The sequence below is a fragment of the Diabrotica virgifera genome, chromosome 7 (genome assembly GCF_917563875.1).
Source record: "Diabrotica virgifera virgifera chromosome 7, PGI_DIABVI_V3a".
NCBI classification, from domain to species: domain Eukaryota; kingdom Metazoa; phylum Arthropoda; class Insecta; order Coleoptera; family Chrysomelidae; genus Diabrotica; species Diabrotica virgifera.
This window is the reverse complement of record NC_065449.1, coordinates 249,544,832-249,568,519: the sequence shown is the minus strand read 5'-3', so window position 1 is coordinate 249,568,519 and position 23,688 is coordinate 249,544,832. Positions and strand designations below refer to the sequence as shown.

The following is a 23,688-nucleotide window of genomic DNA, read 5'->3' as shown; positions in this document are numbered from 1 at the left end:
GTGAACCCGAAATTAGAAGACGCATTCAACTAGCAAGAGCAGCAATGAGTGAACTAAACGGGGTCTGGCGTGATCGTCACATTACTATGACAAACAAAAAAAGACTCGTTTCAACTCTGGTCTTTTCCATATTTTACTATGCATGCGAGACATGGACAGTCAAAGAATCAGATAGACGACGTATAACGCCTTTGAAATGTGGACATGGAGACGCCTGCTTCGAATTCCATGGACGGCTCGCCGTACAAATGTCTCGGTTCTGGATGAAATTAAACCGGATCAGCGTCTTTCCAGTACCGTTTACTCTAGAATTTTAAAGTTCTTTGGTCATATCCATCGGAGTGATCACAAAATGGAGCGGTTGGTGGTCCAAGGAAGGCCTCAGACTCAACGCCAACGCGGAAGATCTCCACAGCGATGGGCGGACATTACTAAAAAGCTTCTCAACAAACAGTATACTGAGGCAATACATGTAACTGATGACCGCGACCAGTGGAGAAATATTATCAATCAAACTGTCCGAGCTGCTGAAGCCCAATTATGAACCACAACACATCTACTAAGATGTTAATGACTATGATGATGATAACTCGAAAACTATCAATTTTTGAGAAAAGTTACAAGATACCTTTCTTGTTTAGAATGACCCACAAAACTTAAAAATATATATGTTCCAGAGCAAAAAAACGTGGTCTTTTGTATTTGTTTAAAAAAATTGTTTAAACAATGTCTGCTCAAAAATTCCGCCCGGCACACTTCAGATTTGTTTAAAGGGGACATTTTTGAATATAAATCCGCAAAGAAACCGAATCAGAAATTTTTCCAGGCGGGAGCGGTCTCACCACGTGGACTAATGCGTTTTCTGACAATTTATCCAATTTTCTGACAATTTCAGGTACCCGCGAACGCAACTATTATCCCATCTTACACCACTCTTAAAAATAGAAAAAAAAAACAAAACTAAACATTGTACATACCTAAAAATCTCCTGTTGATTTTGATGTTCAAGGTAAAACGTCCCTTCTCCAGATTCACATTTTCTCCCAGCTTCGAAAGTGAACTTACCACTCTTATAGCCATACCTCCTGATGTAGCAATAAGGCCACGTGAACAGAAGCTTATTATCTATAATGTTTCTTAATTGTAAGGCAGTCGATGTAAGAACTAAGGTATAATTTTTGCTCTCCAACCCACAGTTGATCGAAACCGGTGAAGGATGCAGCTTGACGTTGAACACACCTTCTCCAGACGAGCAATAGAGGTCGTTGTCTTCTTCGATTGACGTCATTTTGGAGACTTCGTCTGGAAAGGCGACGGATTGGATTGCGGACAGCCATTCGTTCATGGAGTGTTCTGTAAGAGCACCAAATTCGTAAATTCCCGATTTGGAGGTTATTACGAACGTTGTGAGAGACTTGGAGTTGATTTTGATGCAGTTTTCTAACGTTATGATCTTGTATTCTTTGGAGTCCACGGCGTCGTATACTTCTAGTCGTTCCATGCCGAATTTGCTTGCTCTGAATAGCATACAGTATTTTTGTTGCCATGATTTCTAAAATACAAAAAAGGGGATATCATTAATTCTGCATAATAAGAATAATTATTATTACAACAGTAAAGGCAAAAAGGTCTCGGTGTTTCGACTTAAATTCAGCTTCGTCAGATAGTGACATAAATAGAAAACAGAATTGGATATATGTATAAAGTAAAATAATTATTAACTTTTGTTAACTATCATAGACCAGAAGCAATTGCTTTTGATAATTTTGGTGACAATATAATATACAAAATATAATATACAAAATAAAGATATACAAAATAATATACAATGGTGACAATATAATATACAAAATATGCAAAAGTTTAACCGACATTTTATTATTTCTTGCCTTGGTTTGGAACCTTTAGCCACGTAATTAGTAATGAGTAATGTGACTCTATATGATGCGTGCCCCCCAATCGGGAGCGCACTATCAAGTCATAAATGATGATGTTTTTTGCAGGATTGTTTGATAAAAATACTTACAATTTAGTGGTAATATTATCTGAAATTATCTGAAATTCGAACTACTTGGTATAATTATATAAATGAACTGTATAACGATGATAGAGCCGAAGAACTGGACACTTTAGATGAAGATGAAGGACCAGAAATACAACATGCTATAAAATTGGCAAAAAACAAGAAAGCCGTTGGTCCCGACAACATACCTACAGAAATATTAAAGCTCATAAATGAGGAAAACATTGGAATACTAGTCAAACTTTTCAATGATGTTTATTCGACTGGTGATATCCCTGAAGATTGGTTAAAGTCCGAATTCATAACCCTACCAAAAAAACAACGTCCGAAAAACTGTAGCGACTATAGAATCATAAGCCTTATGAGCCACACCTTGAAAATCTTTCTACGTATCATCCACAGTAGAATCAGAGATAAATGTGAAGAACACCAGGATGAAACACAATTTGGCTTCAGAAATGGACTGGGAACCCGGGACGCACTCTTTGCACTAAATGTGTTATTGCAGAAAGGCCGAGATCAAAGGAAAGACGTCTTTGCTGTATTTATTGACTATGAGAAGGCCTTTGATCGAGTACAACATCACAAATTAATCAAAATATTAAAGGATAAAGGAGTTGATAGTCAAGATGTACGAATCATAGAAAAATTATACTGGCGTCAAACAGCGACAGCTTGCATAAATGTAAAATCAACAGAAATATGCAAAATACAAAGAGATGTCAGACAGGGTTGTATACTGTCCCCACTGTTGTTCAATTTGTATTCCGATAGAATATTTAAGGAAGCGTTGCATAATTTGGAATGGGTTGTGAAAGTTAATGGAATTCTGATAAATACAATCAGATATGCAGACGATACAGTTATTTTAAGTGATGATATGAATGTATTACAACACCTTTTAAATGCCATTGACACAGTGGGAAGAGAGTTTGGCCTAAATATAAACTGTTCAAAAACAAAATACATGGTATTTAGCCGTTTGGCCCATCAAGATTCACGGTTATATGTTGATGGTCCTATAATTCAAAGAGTACCCAGTTTTAAATATCTTGGTTGCCATATTACTGAACAACTGGATAAAGATAAAGAGATAAAATCTAGAATCGAGATAGCCCGCACGACATTTTTAAAAATGAGGTCATTCTCATGAGGTCATTCTCTAAAAATGAGTCTTCTGTAATGATACCTTGCAACTTCAACTTCGAAAGCGCATGATTAAATGCTACATTTGGTCAGTCCTCTTGAATGGTGTCGACGCATGGACATTAAAAATATCCACCATTAACCGTTTGGAGACCTTTGAAATGTGGCTGCACAGACGTATTCTGAAAATACCATGAACGGCTATGCTGTCCGCGAGCTGCTTGATAACATCAAATATAGAAAGATGGCCTATTTTGGACACGTAGTAAGGGGAGACCCAGAGCCGTGCGGTATATCTTTTCAATATGATGCAAGTCTTCGAAATGCCGCCCCTGAAGTACCTATTACTGAAACTTAACTTTTATTTTTATTAAATGAACCTACACAAAATGAAGAAAAACTTTTATTTTAAAAATAAAACATACTTTAAATTAAATGAAACATGTATTAAGATTAAATATCATTTACAAAAATTACAATTTTGCTCTTCTGACTTTAATTTTGGCTAACACGTCAATCAGATTGGTGTAGTCTAAAGTAGTAGCTATATATTATTGAGGACTCTATTGAAATGAGTGCTAACTTTTTTAGTTTTGTTTATCTTATGAAACTTCGTAAATGTTTTTAATAATTTTTAATTTTGAAAAACTTCTTTCCCCACTAGCTACCGAGACAGGGAGTGTTAATAAAATTCTTAGTGGTAGATACAACTTTATTCAGGTATAAAGAAATTAGGTTATTTTGGCACAAATAGTTCAAAATCTCAAAACCTTAAAAAAAAGGTTTCATGGAGTATGGTATCATTATATCACGCAAGTCTTCTAGATAATTTTTAACTCTATCCGATTATTGAATGTATTGAATGAAGATTCATACAATATTTTTCTAGTGTTTTTTTTATCTATTTTCCTACATTAAAAATTTAAATATAAAAATTTAAATTTTTTATTATGATTATGGGTTTCTAGAAACGAAAATCGGTCAATCAAAGAATTAATGGCAATGTCTAAAATATAGTTAAAAACCTTCATTTTAAATTTATCTTCCTCTGTTAAGAACTCATCCACAGATTTTTCGTCAAATCAAATTGCCAGTTTTTTCTTCTGGCCCGAACTTCATTTTCAGCTAGAAATTCGTAACTTCTATTAAGAGCTTCTGTAATTTAATTAGCAGTAATTTTCATTTGGCCTTAGCCAGATTGTCTGTAACTTTTCATTTTTTCTATACATTTCTACACAATCTGACTTTATAGTTACATGTTACAACATCTTCGAGACTGCAATATCATGCCAAATAACTTCACCCCATATTATTAATTTATGATTTTAATATTTTTTGCTAGTCCTCGTGCTTTGACTTTGGTTTCTAGAGCTTTGTTGACATCGTCTATTGTTTCGAATAAAGCATCATATATTTCACAAAATTGAAATCTCAAAAATTTCAGTGCATATATTCGACTTGACAATGTAGTAGCACTTAATGGTTCTAGAGTTAGTTGTGAAACATGTTTTTTCAGAACTTCCCAATGCTTTGTAAAATCAGAAAAAAAGTGTACAGTTCCTGTATAATACAAAAAAAGGTTTGTTGTTTCTGCGTCAGAAGAAACAACATTCAAAAGAAAGAAAGAAGACGCTGCGTCATTTATGACTAAGTTTAGTCAGTGACATGCGCAGGGCACGTAAAGCGCCCTCGGATATTTTTCAAATAAGTATTCTATTTGGCACACCCTTTCTTATTTCTTTCATATCGGCCCATTATCATAGCATTGTCCTGTAAGCCATTTTAACACAAGACCTAATTTTTCCCAATTTGTCAAAATAAGTTCTGTTAAACCTTCACTGGTTGAATCACTAGCTTCAAAAAAACCAATAAAAAAATTCTCCGATATTATATTTATTCTGACAAAAATTAAAAGCGACAACTCTTATTGTCAATGCGAATTATTCAATATGAGAGACATTTGGGGTACAATCGGCGATTATAGAAAAATATTAAGCGATTTTTGATATTTCTACAGTTTTGTTTCAAATAATATTATTTATTAAGCGCAACAGGCCCTGTAGGCCTAGGGCTAAAATGTTTACATTTCTGATTACATAAATAATATAGTAAATAACTTAATATAACTTACATAACTTATAAATTTTATTTAAATACACTTCAGTCTTTTTATACACTCCTTCACAACCTCTCTCCATCTCCTTCTGTCCAATGCTAGTTCTTTCCATCTCTCAATGTTACTTTTCTTCAAGTCTTCATATACACTGTCCTTCCATCTTTTCCTTGGCCTGCCTTTCCTCCTCTTTTGTATTGGTCTTCGTGAAAGTACCATTTTTGGCATTCGTTTACTTCCCATTCTCTCTATGTGCCCCAAGTATCGTATTCTCTGTGCTTTGATCGTCGTCGTAATCGTTGGCTCTTGATATAGTTCTTCCAATTCTTTATTGGTTCTTCTTCTCCACTGACCTTCTATTTTCACACCTCCATATATTGCTCTTTGCATTTTTCTCTCCCATCTTTCTAACAGGTCTGTTTCTGACTTTTTGAGCACCCATGTTTCGCTTGCGTATGTTACTGTAGGTCTGATAACAGTCTTATAAATTCTTATTTTTGTTTTTCTTGATACGTATTTGGATTTCAATAATGTGCGTAATGCTCCATATTTTTTATTTCCTTTAGCTATTTCCTATATTTCTACAGTTTTGTTTCAAATAATATTACACATTAAACTTATCAATTTATCTTGCATACTGTTGCTTAGATAAGCCACAAACCATTTATCAGACTCTCGTTGAACTCTTCTGATATATTTTTCCATTACTGGATGAAACTCAGAGAGCAATTGTACTAACTTTAAAAAGTTTCCATTATTAGGTTGAAACAAATGATCAGTTGTTCCACGAAAAGCTAAACATTGTGAGGCCAAAAGTCTGATTATTTTCAAAACTTCTCTCTAATGTTGAATTATCCAATATTATAATATTAGATTTTACTGATTATGCCGCCCCCTGTAATGCCGCCTGATGCGGCTGCCTCACCGCATCATAGCACGGCACGGCCCTGGGGAGACCGGTATAATATTCTTCAACTTATTATGATGGGTAAAATCGAAGGACGCAGAGGAATTGGTAGATAGCAGGTCTCTTGGTTGAAGAATATCCGGGAGTGGACAGGAATAAAGAAAGCAGAACACCTATTTAGAATAGCTCGAGACAGAGACAGTTTCGCCATGTTAATCGCCAACGTCAAGGGGACTTGATAGGGCACGTTAAGAAGAAGAAGATTATCTGAAAATTTTTTTAAGTGTACTCCAGTTGTCGGATGCACCAAAGTTTAGAATCCTCTATATTTATGAAACGCCCCCTCCCGAAAAATTTGAGAACCAGAATTTATTTCGGCGAAGCGATGACGGTCGCGAATTCCATGCTTTTTCCTCATTAAAAAAGTGCATAACGTCGCTAAAGAAGCTTTCACTTCAAAATATAAGGAAAATGGTGCGTCTAAAAAAGACGAATCAAAATTTATTCGTCTTTTTTAGTTTTTGTTTGAACTATTTACTTAAATGAAGTCTAACGGAACTCACTCACGTCACGACAAAAAAGGACGCGAAATGATATCTATCTATAACGTAATTTGATAATCAATGATCAAAAATCCCACAAATTTGTTAAATATAGATTGATAGTGTAGGTTGGCTATTGGTTAACGTCATATTTATAACTGAGATAATAGCATGACAGATAAAAATGTATCATGATTCTATTAAAAGAAGTTTATCATTATCGTCATTAGCATCCTCCAGATATTTCCATCTTTTTCTGTTCTGCGCCTCTGCTTCCAATTGGTCCCGAATCTTTTGAGGTCGTCAGTCCATCGCGTTGGTAGTCTTCCCCGGCTTCGGTTGTCTGCCTGTGGTCTACATTCAAACAATTTTTTTGTCCACCTGCCGTCTTGCATTCTTCCAACATGTCTCATGTCTCACATCTTGATCACGTCTCTGTGATCTATTCACATGTTTGGTAATCTCGTCTTAATGTTATCTCATGACCCAAATACCTACACATATTTTTGTAAAAAATTTTATGGGCTAATTTCTATTAGCTCATTGGGGATGAGATTCGTCATCACTTTTGTTTGTCCATAATTTATTTGTAAACCGACTCTGTTTTACTTACAGTAGTTGTAGCATAATTCTGGCTTCTCCCAAGTCGGCTGTTAAAAAAAATAATGCCATCGGCATATTGGAGACGATTGAGATTCTTTCCATCGAAATTAATACCTTTTGAGTCCCACTGTAATGGTTTAAATGTGTAGCCTATGACTATTATAAATAGTTTTGGCGACAAAGTATCCCCCTGCTGCACCTCTCTGTCAATCTTTATTTTTTCAGTCATACAATGAAGGTTTATAGTTATTGCATTTTAGTACATATTTATAATATTCGCATACCTGTAGTCTGTTCTGGACTCTGATAGTGCTTTTAAGATAGCGTAGCGAGTCGTTACAACCATATCCAGCTCTTTATAGCTCATTACAAAATAACAGTCCCAAAATCACAGCCCATCTCTACCATAAATCTAATTGCAACAATTGCAAGATATACGCTGTGAGCTCGTACGTAGAAGGGATATTTACAAATTCGCGAGCGCCAGTAGTGGCAAGTCTGTAAACGATTACTGGAAATTTGACATAAATGTCAAAGTGATTAATTTAAAATTAAAATTAAAAACATTAATTATAAAAAGTATTAGTTTGTCAAAGCTGTGTTATATATTTTTACCTTAAATATACAATACGTTTTAAATACTGAATTTAAGTTTTTTTAATGTTCCGTAATATCTAATTATAAATTAATATATTAATCTTACCGCCATCTACACGATAATTGTGAAAGTATCCGAAGTACGAAATTCATATTTTATCAATAGAACGTCAAAATGATTAGCAAAATCTTAAAAAAATCGATTATAATTTAATTACTTTTTTGCGTTGTAAATATTAAGCGATAACAATTAAATAATAAATTTAAAAATTACCAGCGAAAGTTGATTAGTAATCCGCCAGGAGCGACACCAGCGAAGCTCACAGCGTATAGGCATAGGCTCTGAGCTTCGCTGGTGGCGCTTCTGGCGGATTACTAATTCAACTTTCACTGGTAATTTTCAAATTTATTATTTAATTGTTATCGCTTAATATTTACAATGCCAAAAAGTAATTAAATTGTACTCGATTTTTTTAAGATTTTGCTAATCATTTTGACGTTCTATTGATAAAATATGAATTTCTTACTTCGGATAGTTTCACAATTATCGTGTAGATGGCGCTATGATTACTGTTTATTTCAATCAACGATATTACCGAACAATAAAAAAACTTAAATTCAGTATTTAAAACGTGAGTATATTTAAGGTAAAAATATATACCCCAGCTTTGACCAACTAATATTTTTTAAAATTAATGTTTTTACTTTTAATTTTAAATTAATCACTTTGACAGTTATGTCAAATTTCCAGTAAACGTTTACAGACTTGCCACTACTGGTGCTCGCGAATTTGTAAATATCCCCTCTACGTACGAGCTCACAGCGTATAGTGGAATATTTTTAGCACATTTTATATACGTCAAAAAGCGACAAGAACGTAAAACACTCATACTCGGGCAGTTATTTGGAAATGTATCAACCATCCAAGAATAATGTGTAGATAACCAAAACCGCAAGTGCATAAACGTTAGCGAAATGACGATAAAAACGACTGAAACCCAGTGCTATTGGATTCCCCAATTTTATTATACTTGCGAACAAAATATTTGACATTATACGTTTTTATAATGATGAATTGATTGCAAATGTGAGTCCGTTTTTAATAGGTAAAAACAAAAAAGACTCGATTTCGTTAGGACTTTATTTTTAAAGCTTTACTGACAGCTCTGTTAAAGTTTAACACATAAACATTTACTCAAGCTTTTACACATAAACTATAAACCTTGAACTTCAAAACGGCGCTAGTTAGGTTGTTTAATTTTTATAAACAAAGTAGCTGTGAATTAAATAAAAAAAAGTGACTAACTTCGACCCTAATTGACCTACATACTGCCGTCTTCAATTAAAACGCGGTATCTGCAAAAAAATTGAAAATCGAGTTTTTGCTATATGTGGTTTCCTTGTGACCTTATTTATGCTCCTGCAGTGTCTGAAAGTCGTATCATTTTATTTACTACCAAAATAAACAAATTGGAATATGCCGTATGTGTTAAATTTCAATAGTAGCTTAATTAAAATGCAGTATCTACAGAGAACTCAACTAAAAAGCGGTATGTGCTAGCGAGTATCATGTACTTGCCGCGTTTTAATTGAGCACAGCGCATTTACCGCGTTTTAACTTAATTATTTTTTCATTTTTTTTTAATTACGATTATTTGTATTTTGACCAATTATGACATGTAGGTATTTTGCGTATACAATAAACAATTATAAGCTATTAATTTTTTTTGGAAACTATTATTCTTCCTTGTACAAAAATCCTATTTGTAAATAAAATGCAGATACGGCACTATTTCTGATCCAGTAATAATTGGATAAAAAACATGATTCTTTTAAGAATATATTTTTAAATAATGTTCAACTATCATTAGAACATGTTATGCGTTAAAAAGTTGTCAAAACATGTAGGGTCCTAGGGAAAAACTTTGATAGCCGATTTCTCGGTTTTAAGTTGGCTGCACATACAGCGTTTTATTTGAGAACGTCAGCATAGACAAAAAATTCGTACAAAAATACCAGTTTTCCGAATATAAAAGTGGATTTGGCCTACAATCAATATTAACAACATTATTCAAATTGTTTATAAACCAAAAATAATTCTACCATAGTAAATATTTTTGCAATGGTAAAAATGACTTTTATTGACCTTTTTAAAAGATATTGAAAATATAAGTCTTCCTGTTTCATGTGGTACCCGCAGAATCGCTGTATCGTTATTATTTTCTGAGCAATAACATTACAAAAAAAGCTCTGTGGGATAAACAAATTGAATAAAATTTAAACTAATTAATTGTCCATTTTAACCGCAGACATTGGCTCATCTACTAAAACATGAATACCTACTCTAAATAAAATATTTAATTGCCCTATTTTTTTCTGTAGCGATTTGAACGAAAAAACTACCATTTTTGACCCTTATTTGTTAATAACTAAAATTCTCGTCCGAACTATGACGGGTATCCCGACAAAAACCTTATTTCTCTGGACTATAAGACGTCACAAGAAAATACCTTCATAACAAATACGCCAGTCAATGGGAGCAAGAATAAGATATTACCTCCGAATTCTATCCTACTGCATGGATTTTAATGAAATTTTGGGCCTAGCCTTTACTTATCTCCTAATTCAAAGTCTACCCTATAACGATGTGTGCTTTTATCTTGGGGGTGGTTCCCACCCCTTGAAAATTTTATGGTTAAAATGACCACAGAATTCGCTAGAAATCCTAATTCTAAGCGAAAATTTTTCTATATTTTTTTTTGAAAACTCTACTTTTTGAGATATTCGTGGTTGAAAATTAACCATTTTCATTGAACCATAATACCTTTTCGAACGGTTTTTGCGGATACCTTAAAAATTATCCATATAACTAAAAAAACTATATTAAACATTTTTGTAGGTTATAAAAAACAAAGAGACACTTGCCTTCATAAATCTTCTAGTTATAATACAAAAAGAGATATGGTAGGTGTAAATAGTTTTTTTTGTACATTCTCAAATTCGTTTATTTAACTTGAAATAACACAGAAACGGTCGATTTTAGGTGTATCGTGCCACTAATACCTTTTGTAATGCTTGAAAAGACCTTTAAAATGAGCTATATTAAAGGTCCATTACATTAAAACTAAGCGAAATAGGCTGCAAATAAAATTGATAACTAATGTATTTTAAGAAAAAATGAGAAGTAATTTTAACCCCCATCCACCAAAATGTAAATGCATCGTTTTCCATCTTAGTCCAGGGTAATAAGGTTTTCTCCCTGAAACTCGAGCAGCCAGGGTACTGAAGCGTTTTTTTTTTTGACAGGTAATACCTATGAGAGCAAATTGTAACTATTTCCTACGTAGGATCTGGCGGCCATTTTTATTTATAAACAATTAAGTGTCAAAAAATGGTATTTTTCCCTTTTTTTTTTCAAATCAATGGAAAACAGTGAAACTTATGGTTCTTTAGTACAAATATCTTTGAGATTATGGAAAAAGCTTTAAAATCACGTATTACAAAGTTTGATATACATACTCATTTATTGTTAATATAATTGCGAAAATGGTCGGAATTGCAAAAAAAAATTAATTTCGCAATATCTATTGTAAACGTTATTGTACAGCTTTGAAATTTTTGTCATATAAGGGCTCTTTGGTGCTTAATATGTGATAAAAATTTCAAAGCGATTCATTCAATTGTTTAAATTTTATTCAAATTGTTTATCCCAGAGAGCATTTATTTTGCAATAACAAAGTCAGAAAAAAATGACGTTAGAACCATTCCACAGGTGCCAAATGAAAAAGCATGAGCTATATCTTCAACTTGGTTTAAAAAAAGCGAATAAAAAATGCATTCATTAGTAATCAATAATTATGCAAAAGTATGATATAAATAACATTACTTGGTAGTTGTGCACTTAAAACAGGGTAAAAAAGTTAATTTTTTTGTAAAAAGTTATTCAAAAATTAATTATAAAATAAATTAATAATAATAATAATAAATTAAATAATTATTTATTACTAATAAATGCATTTTTTATTCACTTTTTTTAAACCAAGTTGAAAATATAGCTAATGCTCTTTCATTTGACACCTGTGGAATGGTTCTAACGTCATTTTTTTCTGACTTATGTTATTGCAAAAAAAAATGCTCTCTGGGTTAAACAATTTGAATAAAATTTAAACAATTGAATGAATCGCTTTGAAATTTTTGTCACATATTAAGCACAAAATAACCCTCATTTGACAAAAACTTCAAAGCTGTACACTAATTTTTACAATAGATATTGCGAAAATATTTTTTTTTTTTTTGCAATTCCGGCCTTTTTTCGCAATTATATGAACAATAAATGAGTATATCAAACTTTGTAATGTGAGTCCGGTCCTGAACATGGTAACACAAACTGTGTTTACATTTCAGTCCCAAAAAATCATCTTTTTTCAAGTAGTTTATATCCAAATAAACTTGAAAATAAGCAAAAAGTAATAGTATATAGTGCAGTTACCTTACGGAATAAACCAGTGAGTTTTTATTATTTATTTATTCAAAACATTACAAAGCATACCGTTTGTAAGGTTAAGTGACGGCCGAAAGGCCAGTTCTCGGAACTAGTTCTGGTTCTGACACTGGTTCATAATTACTAATGAGTATACCAAATGATACCAGATCCGACCTAACTAATTTGTCAACAATCATGACTGAAGATCATCAACAACCTCAAAACAAAACCTCATATTCAACTGTGCTTAACAATGCTTCTTTAATTCAATTTCCTTCAAAGCTGCAAGCAATTTTATTTAATTCGCTACCTGATACTAAAATAGAAGAGTACTTAATAGCACTTGGTGAAGTTGTTCATCCACGGAACATTTTATTTTCATCAAGGCTATCAAATAACAGAATATGTATTTATCTCTCCAGCGAATCCCTGGTGGAAAAATTTATGTCCGGTCCAGCAGAAATAACAATTAAAGGCGAAAATCTAAAAGCACGAAAATTGATAACTCCAAACGAAAGACTGTTACCATCGGGTGTTTGCCCTTCTATTCCACATATTCTAATAGAGAATCAGTTAACCAAATTCGGTCTTAAATTAATGTCACCTTTAACCTTCCTTAGAATCGGTAGTCAACTTCCAGAATTTCAACACGTCCTCAGTTTTAGAAGACAAACTTATATTCAACCACTTGCAGATATAGACCTTCCCTCTTCTTTCTTAATGACATATGATCAAACTTCGTATCGCATATATTTAAGTTTAGATAAACCTTCATGTTTTATCTGTAAGAACACAGGTCACATTGCAGCAAATTGTTCAAATCATAATCAACAAAACGATTCCTCTCATATCCAACACCAACCGCAACAACCAATACAACAACAACCAATACAACAACAACCAATGCAACAACAACCAATACAACAACAACCAATACAACAACAACAACCAATACAACAACAACCAATACAACAACAACCAATACAACAACAACCACAAGAATCCCCCAAGTCTATTCCATCACCCCTAGAAATGGAACCAAATCATCCAGTCAGTAATTCTAATGCCGAACCTTCACTTAACCAACAAACAGATACTAATTTAATGCCCCCCGTATTAATTATGGAAACTAATTGTATATCTAAGGATCAGTCAACGACCAATAAGAGAACAATTTCGGAAATTAATACTACTCCATCTCCCACTGAAGAATTAAATAAAGAATTTAAAGTACCAACACAAACCAAAAAGAAACAAAAAAAGCAAACTGAATCTACCAGATCAATTCAGGAAATAATGATGCCAACAAAAACAGCATTTCACGATACGTCAAATAATTTTAACTTAACATATGAACAAACACTTGACTTTTTTGAAAATTATACTAGCTCGACTGATCCCATTAGTTTATTACAAACATACACAACGGATATACCCAACTTTATTTACATGTTAACAACAATTAAGCCATATTTTACAGAAAAAAGCATGAAAACCAAATGCACTAAATTAATAAACAAAATCGAAAAAATGCTAGACGATCCCGCTTATCAAGATAGTGATTGTTCGACAAATTCAGCTCCAGAAATAAACTAAAATCTTCGAACCGATACTACAATGGAATGTTAATGGGTTTTATCCCCGTTTAGAAATGCTTAAACATTTATGTTCAATAATCTCACCATCAATAATATGTTTACAAGAAACAAACTTTAAAGGATATCATAGTTATGACATGAAGAATTATTCTTGTTTCCATAAAAACCGAGACAACGCAAATATCGCTAGTGGAGGAGTTGTTACGTATGTTAACAAAAAATATGAATCAGAAGCATTAGTAATCAATAGTAATTTAGAAGTAATAGGAGTATCAGTGTCCTTTCCACAAAAAATGAATATCTGTAATATTTATATTCCACCTGACTTACCTATCACAGAAGCAGATATTTCAGATGTATTAGATCAGATTCCCACTCCCAGAATAATCGTTGGTGATTTTAACAGCCATAATCCAATATGGGGATCTCTTGGAATAAATTCCAAGGGCAAAATTTTAGAAAACATAATTACCTCAAAAAACCTAAACGTACTGAATGATGGACAATCAACAAGATATAATATTCATACAGGTACTTCATCAGCTATCGACCTGTCATTATGTGATCCTGTACTGTCAGCAAAATTTTCATGGGATGTAATTCCGTTTTTATTTGGAAGTGATCATTATCCTATTAAAGTCTCTTTTAACAGTAATTATGAAGATACTAATACAACCCCAATTCCAAAATGGAATCTAAAGAATGCCGATTGGTATTTATTCAAAAAGTATATTGAACAGAACTGCCATAGCTTAAAAGAAGTCACCGAAAATCATCATATAGATGAACTTTTGAATTTGTTTATATCATTAATCCATCTTGCCGGTGAAAATCATATAGGTAAAACACAAACTCTACATAAAAGAAATTCATTACCATGGTGGAACGCAGAGTGTACTGATATAATAAAGAAATATAAAAAATCCTTTAACAAATTGAAACGTCACAAAACACTTGAAAATACTATAGAATATAAGAAGTTACGGGCTCAAGCTAGATATATAACTAAAAAGAACAGAAAAAAATCTTGGCAAGAATTTATGTCCTCTATTAATTCCACTATGCCTATAAGCACCGTATGGGAAAAAGTTAGAAAAATATCTGGAAGTAATACCTATAAAAAGATTCCATTTCTATGCAATAACAAACAGATAGTAACATCTAATAACGAAATAGCAGATTTATTAGCAAAACAATTTGAAATGAACTCCAGCAATAACAACTTTTCTAAAGAATTTATCAATACCAAGATGATTTCGGAAAATAAATTAATAGATTTGAATTGCATTGAAGATAATCCTCTTAATATAGCATTTACCATGGAAGAGCTTAATCACTCTTTAAGTACCAGCAAAAAATCGGCGCCAGGACCAGACGATATTCCTGTTAGTTTCTTACAAAATCTACCAGATAATGGAAAACAATATCTTCTTAACCTATACAACAGAATTTGGACTAATAATGAGTTTCCCACAAAATGGACGCAGGCGATAATAGTTCCATTACTAAAACCAAATAAACCACGAACTGATCCCGAATCCTATAGGCCAATTTCGCTTACCAACACAATGTGTAAAATCTTGGAAAAAATGGTGAATAATAGACTAAGGTGGTTTTTGGAAAATAATAAATTAATAATCAATGAACAAAGCGGCTTTCGCAGGAACAGATCCACTATAGATAATTTAATTGACCTAGAATCCGAGATAAATGAATCGTTTGCAATTGGACAGGAATGTCTTGCGGTTTTTTTCGATATAACAAAAGCGTTTGACATGGTTTGGAGATACGACATTCTTAACACACTAAGTCAGTGGGGCGTCAAAGGTAACATGCTATATTTCATTCAAAATTTTCTTAGTAAGAGACAATTTAAGGTTAAGATAAATGGTACACTATCCAGCACTAAAGACCAAACAAATGGAACACCTCAAGGATCTGTTATTAGTTCAACACTATTCTTAGTAGCAATAAACAAAATCTTAGAAAACTTTCCACAACTTGTTAAAGCGAGATTATACGCTGACGATTTAGTCATATATTCAAGAGGAAAAAATATTCTTTCTATACAGAAAAATTTACAATGTGCATTAAATCACCTTGAAAACTGGTCGAAAGCTGTAGGATTGCAATTCTCTACAACCAAAACTAAATGTATTTTATTTTCAAAAAAACGGCAGTCTACAACTCCAGATCTTCAGTTATATGGAAACAACTTAACTTATGTGGAACACTTAAAATTTCTAGGAATGATCTTTGATAAAAAACTATCTTGGAAGTACCACATTATGCACATTAAACAATCCTGTCAATCTGGTCTCAATTTAATGCGTACACTGTGCAATCGTAATTGGGGTTCAGATTGTAAAAGTTTGATTCTTATTTACAAATCTCTAGTACGATCCAAACTCGATTATGGATCAATTGTATACTCATCTGCAAAGAAGACACTTCTTGCTCAACTAGAAGTCATACAAAATACAGCATTAAGAATAGCCACAGGAGCATTCTGTACTAGCCCCATTAATAGTTTACAATGTTTAACCGGAGAACCACCTTTAAATTTCCGAAGAATGTACTTGTCATTAGTCTACGCATCATCCATATATGCAATAGAATCGCATCCCACTTTCCACCACACTATTGCAGAACGTTTCAAAGAAACTTATGTAAATAAAAAAAGAACTAACCCCCCCTTTTACGAGAGAATCAGAAAATATCTCTCTCTCAATAATATTCAATTCCCAAAATTTTTTAATCAGACAAATACAGTTACTTCTCCGCCCTGGACCTTTCCTCCTGCAATATGTGATCTAACTCTTTCTAAATACAATAAGCTTGATACCCCCCATGCAACAATTAATCAATCTTTTCTCAACATACTTGCTTCTTTCCCAGATCATTGTTATATTTATACAGATTCATCTAAGACTGCTGATGGTGTGGGATCGGCAGTTGTAGATTCAAACACTATATTACAATTTAAATTATCTTCCACTTGCAGTATTTACTCTGGAGAACTATATTCAATTCTGCAAGCCCTCATTCACATTCGTACTCAAAAAATTCCAAAATCTGTCATAATTACCGACTCTCTCAGTGCATTACATACGATAGAACAGTTATATACAAGTAATCCTATAAGTATTTTAATAAAAGAACAATTACATTTACTGAAGAACACGATGCAGCAAGTAAGCTTTATATGGGTTCCATCACACATTGGACTTCAAGGAAACGAAAAAGCAGATTTCCATGCCAGAGAAGCAATACACAGTGCGTCTTCAGTGTTAGTGAACTTAGTGCCTGTTTCCGATTACAAACCATTCCTTAAAGAAAAAGTGTTAAACAAATGGGAAAACGAATGGAATCTTTCACAATCATCTCTACACACAATAAAGCCCTCAATTGAACCTTGGTGTGAGATAGACCTAAATCGCCAGCTGTTTGTGAAGCTAAATCGTTTACGCATAGGGCATAGCAGACTTACTCACAGCTACCTAATCTCCAAGTCAAATCGCCCTATTTGTGACCTGTGTAATTGCGACATCAATGTAACACATATATTAATAGAGTGTCCTAAATATCTTAATGAAAGACAAAAACACTCCATACCTCTCAATATAAAAGCAGCCTTAGGATCACACTGTAAGCTTACGCATTTGTTTAATTATTTGAAAGACATTAATGTTTTAAACAAACTATAACCACTGTTAACATTTTAGAAACCCCATTCTTAATTTGTAAATTATGATATTGTTACCTAAATGTGAACTTATGTAATACCTAATCAAAATGCTATTAGATTTAAGTAACCATGTATCAATGACAGTACAGCTAATAACCCAAAGTGGTTGATGCTGATAATAAAAAAAAAAAAAAAACTTTGTAATGTGTCATTTTAAAGCTTTTTCCATAATCTCAAAGATATTTGTACTAAAAAAATCATAAGTTTCACTGTTTTCCATTGATTTGAAAAAAAGGAAAAAATGCCATTTTTTGACAGTTAATTGTTTATAAATAAAAATGGCCGCCAGATCCTACGCAGGAAATAGTTACAATTTGTTCCTATAGGTATTACTTGTCGAAAAAACGCTTCAGTACCCTGGCTGCTGAAGTGTCACGAACAGGTTATATTTTTGTCTTGTTACCCTGGCCTATCTACAATACCTTTTATTATAGTGTTATTTCTGTGTTCAAAAAGTTGGACGGATTTAAAATGAATGGTTTTTGAAAAAAAAAAGATCAAATTATAGAGCGCATTTTTAAATTTTCTTAAAAATCTTCCTTTTTCTCCATGTAACTTGAAAATGATAAGAGATACAGTAACGAAAAATAAAAAGGAAATTTTTATCTGAAACACCCTACATTTTTGTATGGTATCTTTTTTTCGTATCTCTTATCTTTTTCGAGTTACATGCGTTAAATTCGCTCTATAATTTGATCTTATTTTTTTCAAAAACCATTCATTTTAATCTAGTCCAATGACGATGTATGTAATAAACGATGTATTTAAATTCTGATGGATGAGGGGTAAATATACTTCTCATTTCTTCTTAAAATACATTAGTCATCAAATTGTTTGCAGAATATCTCGCTTAGTTTGAATGTGATCGACATTTGGTATTGCTCATTTTAAAGGTCTTTTCAAGCACTACAAAAGTTATTAGTATCAATATAGGTACATCTAAGATCGACAGTTTCTCTGTTATTTCAAGTTGAATACACCGATTTGAGCATGCAGCAAAAAAACAGGCTCTTCTTACCTACCATATCCCTCTTTGTATTTTAACTAGAAGATGTATGAAGGAACGAATCTCTCTGTTTTTTTTTTTATAACCTACAGAAATATTTTATATAGTTTTTTTGTAAGATGTATAGTTTTTAAGGTATTCGCAAAATCCGTCCAAAAAGGTGTCATTTTTCAATGAAAATGGCCAATTTTCAACCACGAATAACTCGAAAAGTATTGATTTTTCAAAAAATAATTATAGAACAGTTTTTGCTTAAAATTAGGTTGTCTAGCCTCTTCCGTGGCTATTTTAACCAAAACATTTTTCACCCCCGAGAAGGGGTGGGAACCACCCCCAAGATAAAAGCACACATCGGCATAGGGTAGACTTTGTTTCTTGAGCTATTCCCTACTTACTGTGAAAATATCAAGTAAATCGATGTAGTAGGATGGAATTCGGAGCCAAATACCCTAATTGACTGCAATAAAATTAATCTCTGTTTTCCAGCACTGAGGTGTGTAACTTATTTGCATTTAATATTTAATGTTGTGTATTGTTTTCGTAGTTTTTCGGGTGATTATCATATTATTTTGAGAAATTCTTTTGCAAACCTAATTCTATTGACATATTTACCAAAATCGGTTCACAGTAATCCCATACAAACGCTTCGATCAAGCAAGATCCATTGTTGGGTTAAATATACTTCATTTCCTGGTTGCTCTTTTTTATAGATAACGAATCATTTTGCTGTGACTAATTTCCAGTGTTATCATAACATCCACGTGACTAATGTGATATTAACTTACGTACTTCAACACGGAAAACGTTATATACCGAATCAAGTTGTGGTCAAACTAAGGTATATGGACCAAATTCAACCACGACTTTATCTCTTACGCCTTTTTGTGTACTGAAAATGTTATAAGAGATAAGCAAAAGTAAAAGGAAATTTAGAGTTGAACAGGGTTAGTTTTTCTGAAAATCGAATTTTCCTTATTTTCCGCAATTTCTCCAAAAATTTTTCGTTTTTACGACCTGTCGTTATAGCACGATCAGGGAACACAAAATTTTACGAAAACCTCCAAAAAAATAAAGAAAGGATGAAAATTTGGAAATATGTAGGTAGGTGAAATTGTCTATTATTATATAAGAAAAAGTTTACAATTCTACATCCCCTCCATTTTACAAAAATTGGGAAATACGGGGTGAAAAATATTTTCTCGAGAGTGAAAAAAGATACGTTCAAAATAGGCCCGGAATTGGATAAAATGACTAATTCTAAGCAACTTTTGTTCTACAGGGTGTCCAGAAACTCTACCGACAAACGAAGATAGGAGATTCCTCAGATAACTTTAAGACAATTTAACCCAATTCACCTAGTCCACAAATGATTCCTAAGGCAAGCCGCACACCAACGAAACATGAAACGTAAACCATGAAACATGAAACGTAAAACACGTTTCATGAAAATAAAACACGGCTATACAAATCTTGAAGTCCGCCTACCAATGAAACGAGTGTGATTCATGCTCATAAAACATTTTTATTTTCGGAGAGTTTCACAAATGGCCGGACGTCTATTTGTTTAGCAGTGTTTTATTTCCATGATACGTAATTTACGTTTCATGTTGCTTTTGGTAGGAGAGCCCAAGCGGGGATTTTTGCAGTTACTCGAGCGCGTCAGATTATCATAGGGGGAGAAACGTGGTACCCTGCAGATGTACCTCTGCCATATAATGGCTCTTAACACAGGGGAGTTCGTTTAGGGGGGCCCGAAAAAAAAATCTATCCTTAAAAATACACATGCAAAACAGTGTATATTTAAAAAATCTGACGATTTGAGCGGGGCGTAAGGGAATTGGTGAGTCACAAAGTTTCACAAGAAAAAGGCGAATATTTCGCGAAATGAACGTCAGATCGAAAAACTAAAAACTACACGTTCAATATTTTTCAAAAATCTATCGATAGATACCAAACACGACACCTCGCAGAGGGGGGTGGGGGGTAAATTTTAAATTTTAAATACAAATCCCGCGATATTTAGCAAAATAAACATCAGATCGAAAAACTGCAAAATACACTTATTTAATATTTTTGAAAAATATATCAAATGGTACCAAACGCGACCCCCCACGGAGGTGGGGTGGGGGGTTACTTTAAAATTTTAAGTGGGAGTCCCCATTTTTTATTGCAGATTTGAATTCTTTGCATAAAAATAAGCAACTTTTATTCGAAACATTTTTTCGAATTATGGATAGATGGCGCTATATTCGGAAAAAACCATTAATGGAAATGGAAAATTAAATTAAAAAATGGCAAGCGCCCGCTAAAATGGAAAATTTTACTTAACTTTTTTTGGTTTTAGGACCTAATAATCACAACCCAATAGGTCCCCAAAGCGCTCGAGTGACTGCACATTTAGCATACTTTGCTCCCCTACGATGTGCGGCCTGCCTAAGAGAGCTAGAGCTCTTTGAAGATGGCGTCATGTAATTAGTTTTTCTTAAATACCTCCAGAACGCTTCTATTTAGAAAAACAAAAATTGGTATGCGTATTTACTTTCCAGAAATGAATCGATTCCATCCATTGCGAATTTCTAGTACCGGTCATAGGCGTCCGTTTTGGGTAGGGCAACGGTTATTTTATCGCATAACTTTATTGTCTTTAATTTTTAAGTATTTTTGACACTAGATTATTCAGATTATAGATAATTATGAGATATTCGAGTACTAAAAGTTACTCTTGGTTGTTGGTAAAATACATCGTTTTTTTTTCAATTTTTTTTTCAATTTCCCAAAACTAAAACTTTTAAACTGATTTTTCTAGAAAACGATGTGTCCTACCGACTTAAAGTAAGAGTACCTTTTAGTACTAGAATACGTCACAATTTAATAATACAGTATCAAAAATGCTTAAAAGTTGAAGAAAAAAAAGTTATGCGATAAAATAACCGTTGCCCTACCCAAAACGGACGCCCATGACCGGTACTAGAAATTCGCAATGGATGGAATCGATTCATTTCTGGAAAGTAAATATGTATACAAATTTTCGTTTTTCTAAATAGAATCGTTCTGCAGGTATTTAAGAAAAACTAATTACATGGCGCCATCTTCAAAGAACTCTAGCTCTCTTAGAAGCATTTTCGGACTAGGTGAATTGGGTTAAATTGTCTTAAAATTATCTGAGGAATCTCCTGTCTTCGTTTGTCGGTAGAGTTTCTGGACACCCTGTATAGAGTTTTTCACTAAGTCAATACTTTTCGAGTTATTTGCGAGTGAATATGTTCACTTTTAGCAAAAAAAAACATGTTTTTGGACGGTTTTTGGCAGATAACTCAAAAAGTCAGTATTCTAGCGAGAAAAATATTCCTAGTGAAAATATAGCTTATAAAAAGTTAAAAAAAAATGGTGTACGCGTGAGGTCTGCAGACCCAGTAGAAGCAGAGATGTAGTTAATGAAAAGTAGGATCTTCTTTGTCAAATTCCAAATCGAATATTTCAATGTGAAATAACCAAAAAACAGCACTTTCGGGGAAAATTCATTATAACTTTTTTAAAGTGTTTAAAAATATTGTTGGTCCCTTTTATCTTTAAAAATCGCGAAAATCACCCCCTAATTAGCTTCCCAAATAAAATTAATCGTTACCGCTTCATAAGTTACTTTACTTATGTATTATTTATATTATCTATAAGTTTCATTGGTTCAAAGTCCTCATTTTTGAAAAAAAAAATGGGTTTAAAATAAAACATTTTTTTTTATTTAAAAAAAAATGGAACTGTTCATGGAATTAACTTAAAAATTATTAGTAATACCAAAAATCTTAAAGAGTAATAAAATGTACGTTTTGCTTTTCTGAATATTTTTGATTTTTTGTTTTCTTGTTAGACAAAAATTGGTTATGCTATGGCTGTTCAAAATTTGCCTAAACTCGTGATTAGTTACTCGTTCATACAGATGATGAAATTTACAGATCATATAAATAATACATACGCAAAATAACTTGTGAAGTGGTAATGATAAAATTTATTTGTGATGCTAATTAAGGGGTGATTTTCGTGATTTTTTTACCAAAAAATAAAAGGAAGCAACAATATTTTGAGCGTAAGTCACTTACTTTTAATGTTACAAGTTTTTTTAAAAACCAAAAATAAACCTTTTTTTAAACACTTTAAAAAAGTTGAAATGAATTTTCCCCGAAAAGTGCTCCGTTTTTGGGTTATTTCACATTGAAATATTCGATTTAGAATTTGATGAAGAAGAACCTACTTTTCATTAGCTACAACTCTGCTTCTACTGGGTCTACAGACCTCAAGCATACACCATTTTTTTCAGTTTTTTATAAGCTATATTTTAGCAAAGAATATTTTTTTCGCTGAAATACTTACTTTTGGAGTTATCTCCGAAAAACCGTCCAAAAACATGTTTTTTTCTGTTAAAAATGAACATATTTACTTGCAAATAACTCGAAACGTATTGACTTAGGGAAAAAACTCTATAGAACAAAAGTTGCTTAGAATTAGTCATTTTATCCAATTCCAGACTTATTTTGAATTCCAGACTTATTCCCAAATTTTCATCCTTATTTATTTATTGTACTAGAAGATTATAATTAGAATGGAAATTCTTTTTTAGAAACGCTACTTAACGAGGATGTTCTTCTTCCTTGACCTCGCTTTACAAATATATTTCCTTGCAGGATGGCATATCTGGATTCATTTTCGCATAATGTGTCCAAAGTACAGTAGTTTTCGAGATTTGATGGTTGTCAGTACCTGCCGGTTTTTCTCCATTCTTCTGAGGGCCTCCTCATTTGTGTTTCAGTCAGTCCAAGGAATCTTAAGTATTCTCTGATATAGCCATATCTCAAATGCTTCCAATCTTCTACAGATATCCTCATTCAAGGTCCACGTAACACCATAAAAAAGGTTGGAAGATGTAGCTT

At 32.8% G+C, this 23,688-nt stretch overlaps 1 protein-coding gene across 1 annotated transcript in view; it reads right to left on the bottom strand.

Annotated features, from left to right (window-relative positions):
- Positions 1-23,688, bottom strand: part of LOC114325270 (docking protein 2) — a 48,513-nt gene that overhangs the window by 18,351 nt on the left and 6,474 nt on the right. The window contains exon 2 of the mRNA XM_028273284.2: positions 978-1,552. Within this exon, the coding sequence (XP_028129085.1) occupies positions 978-1,552 (575 nt within the window). The remainder of the gene's footprint in view (positions 1-977; positions 1,553-23,688) is intronic.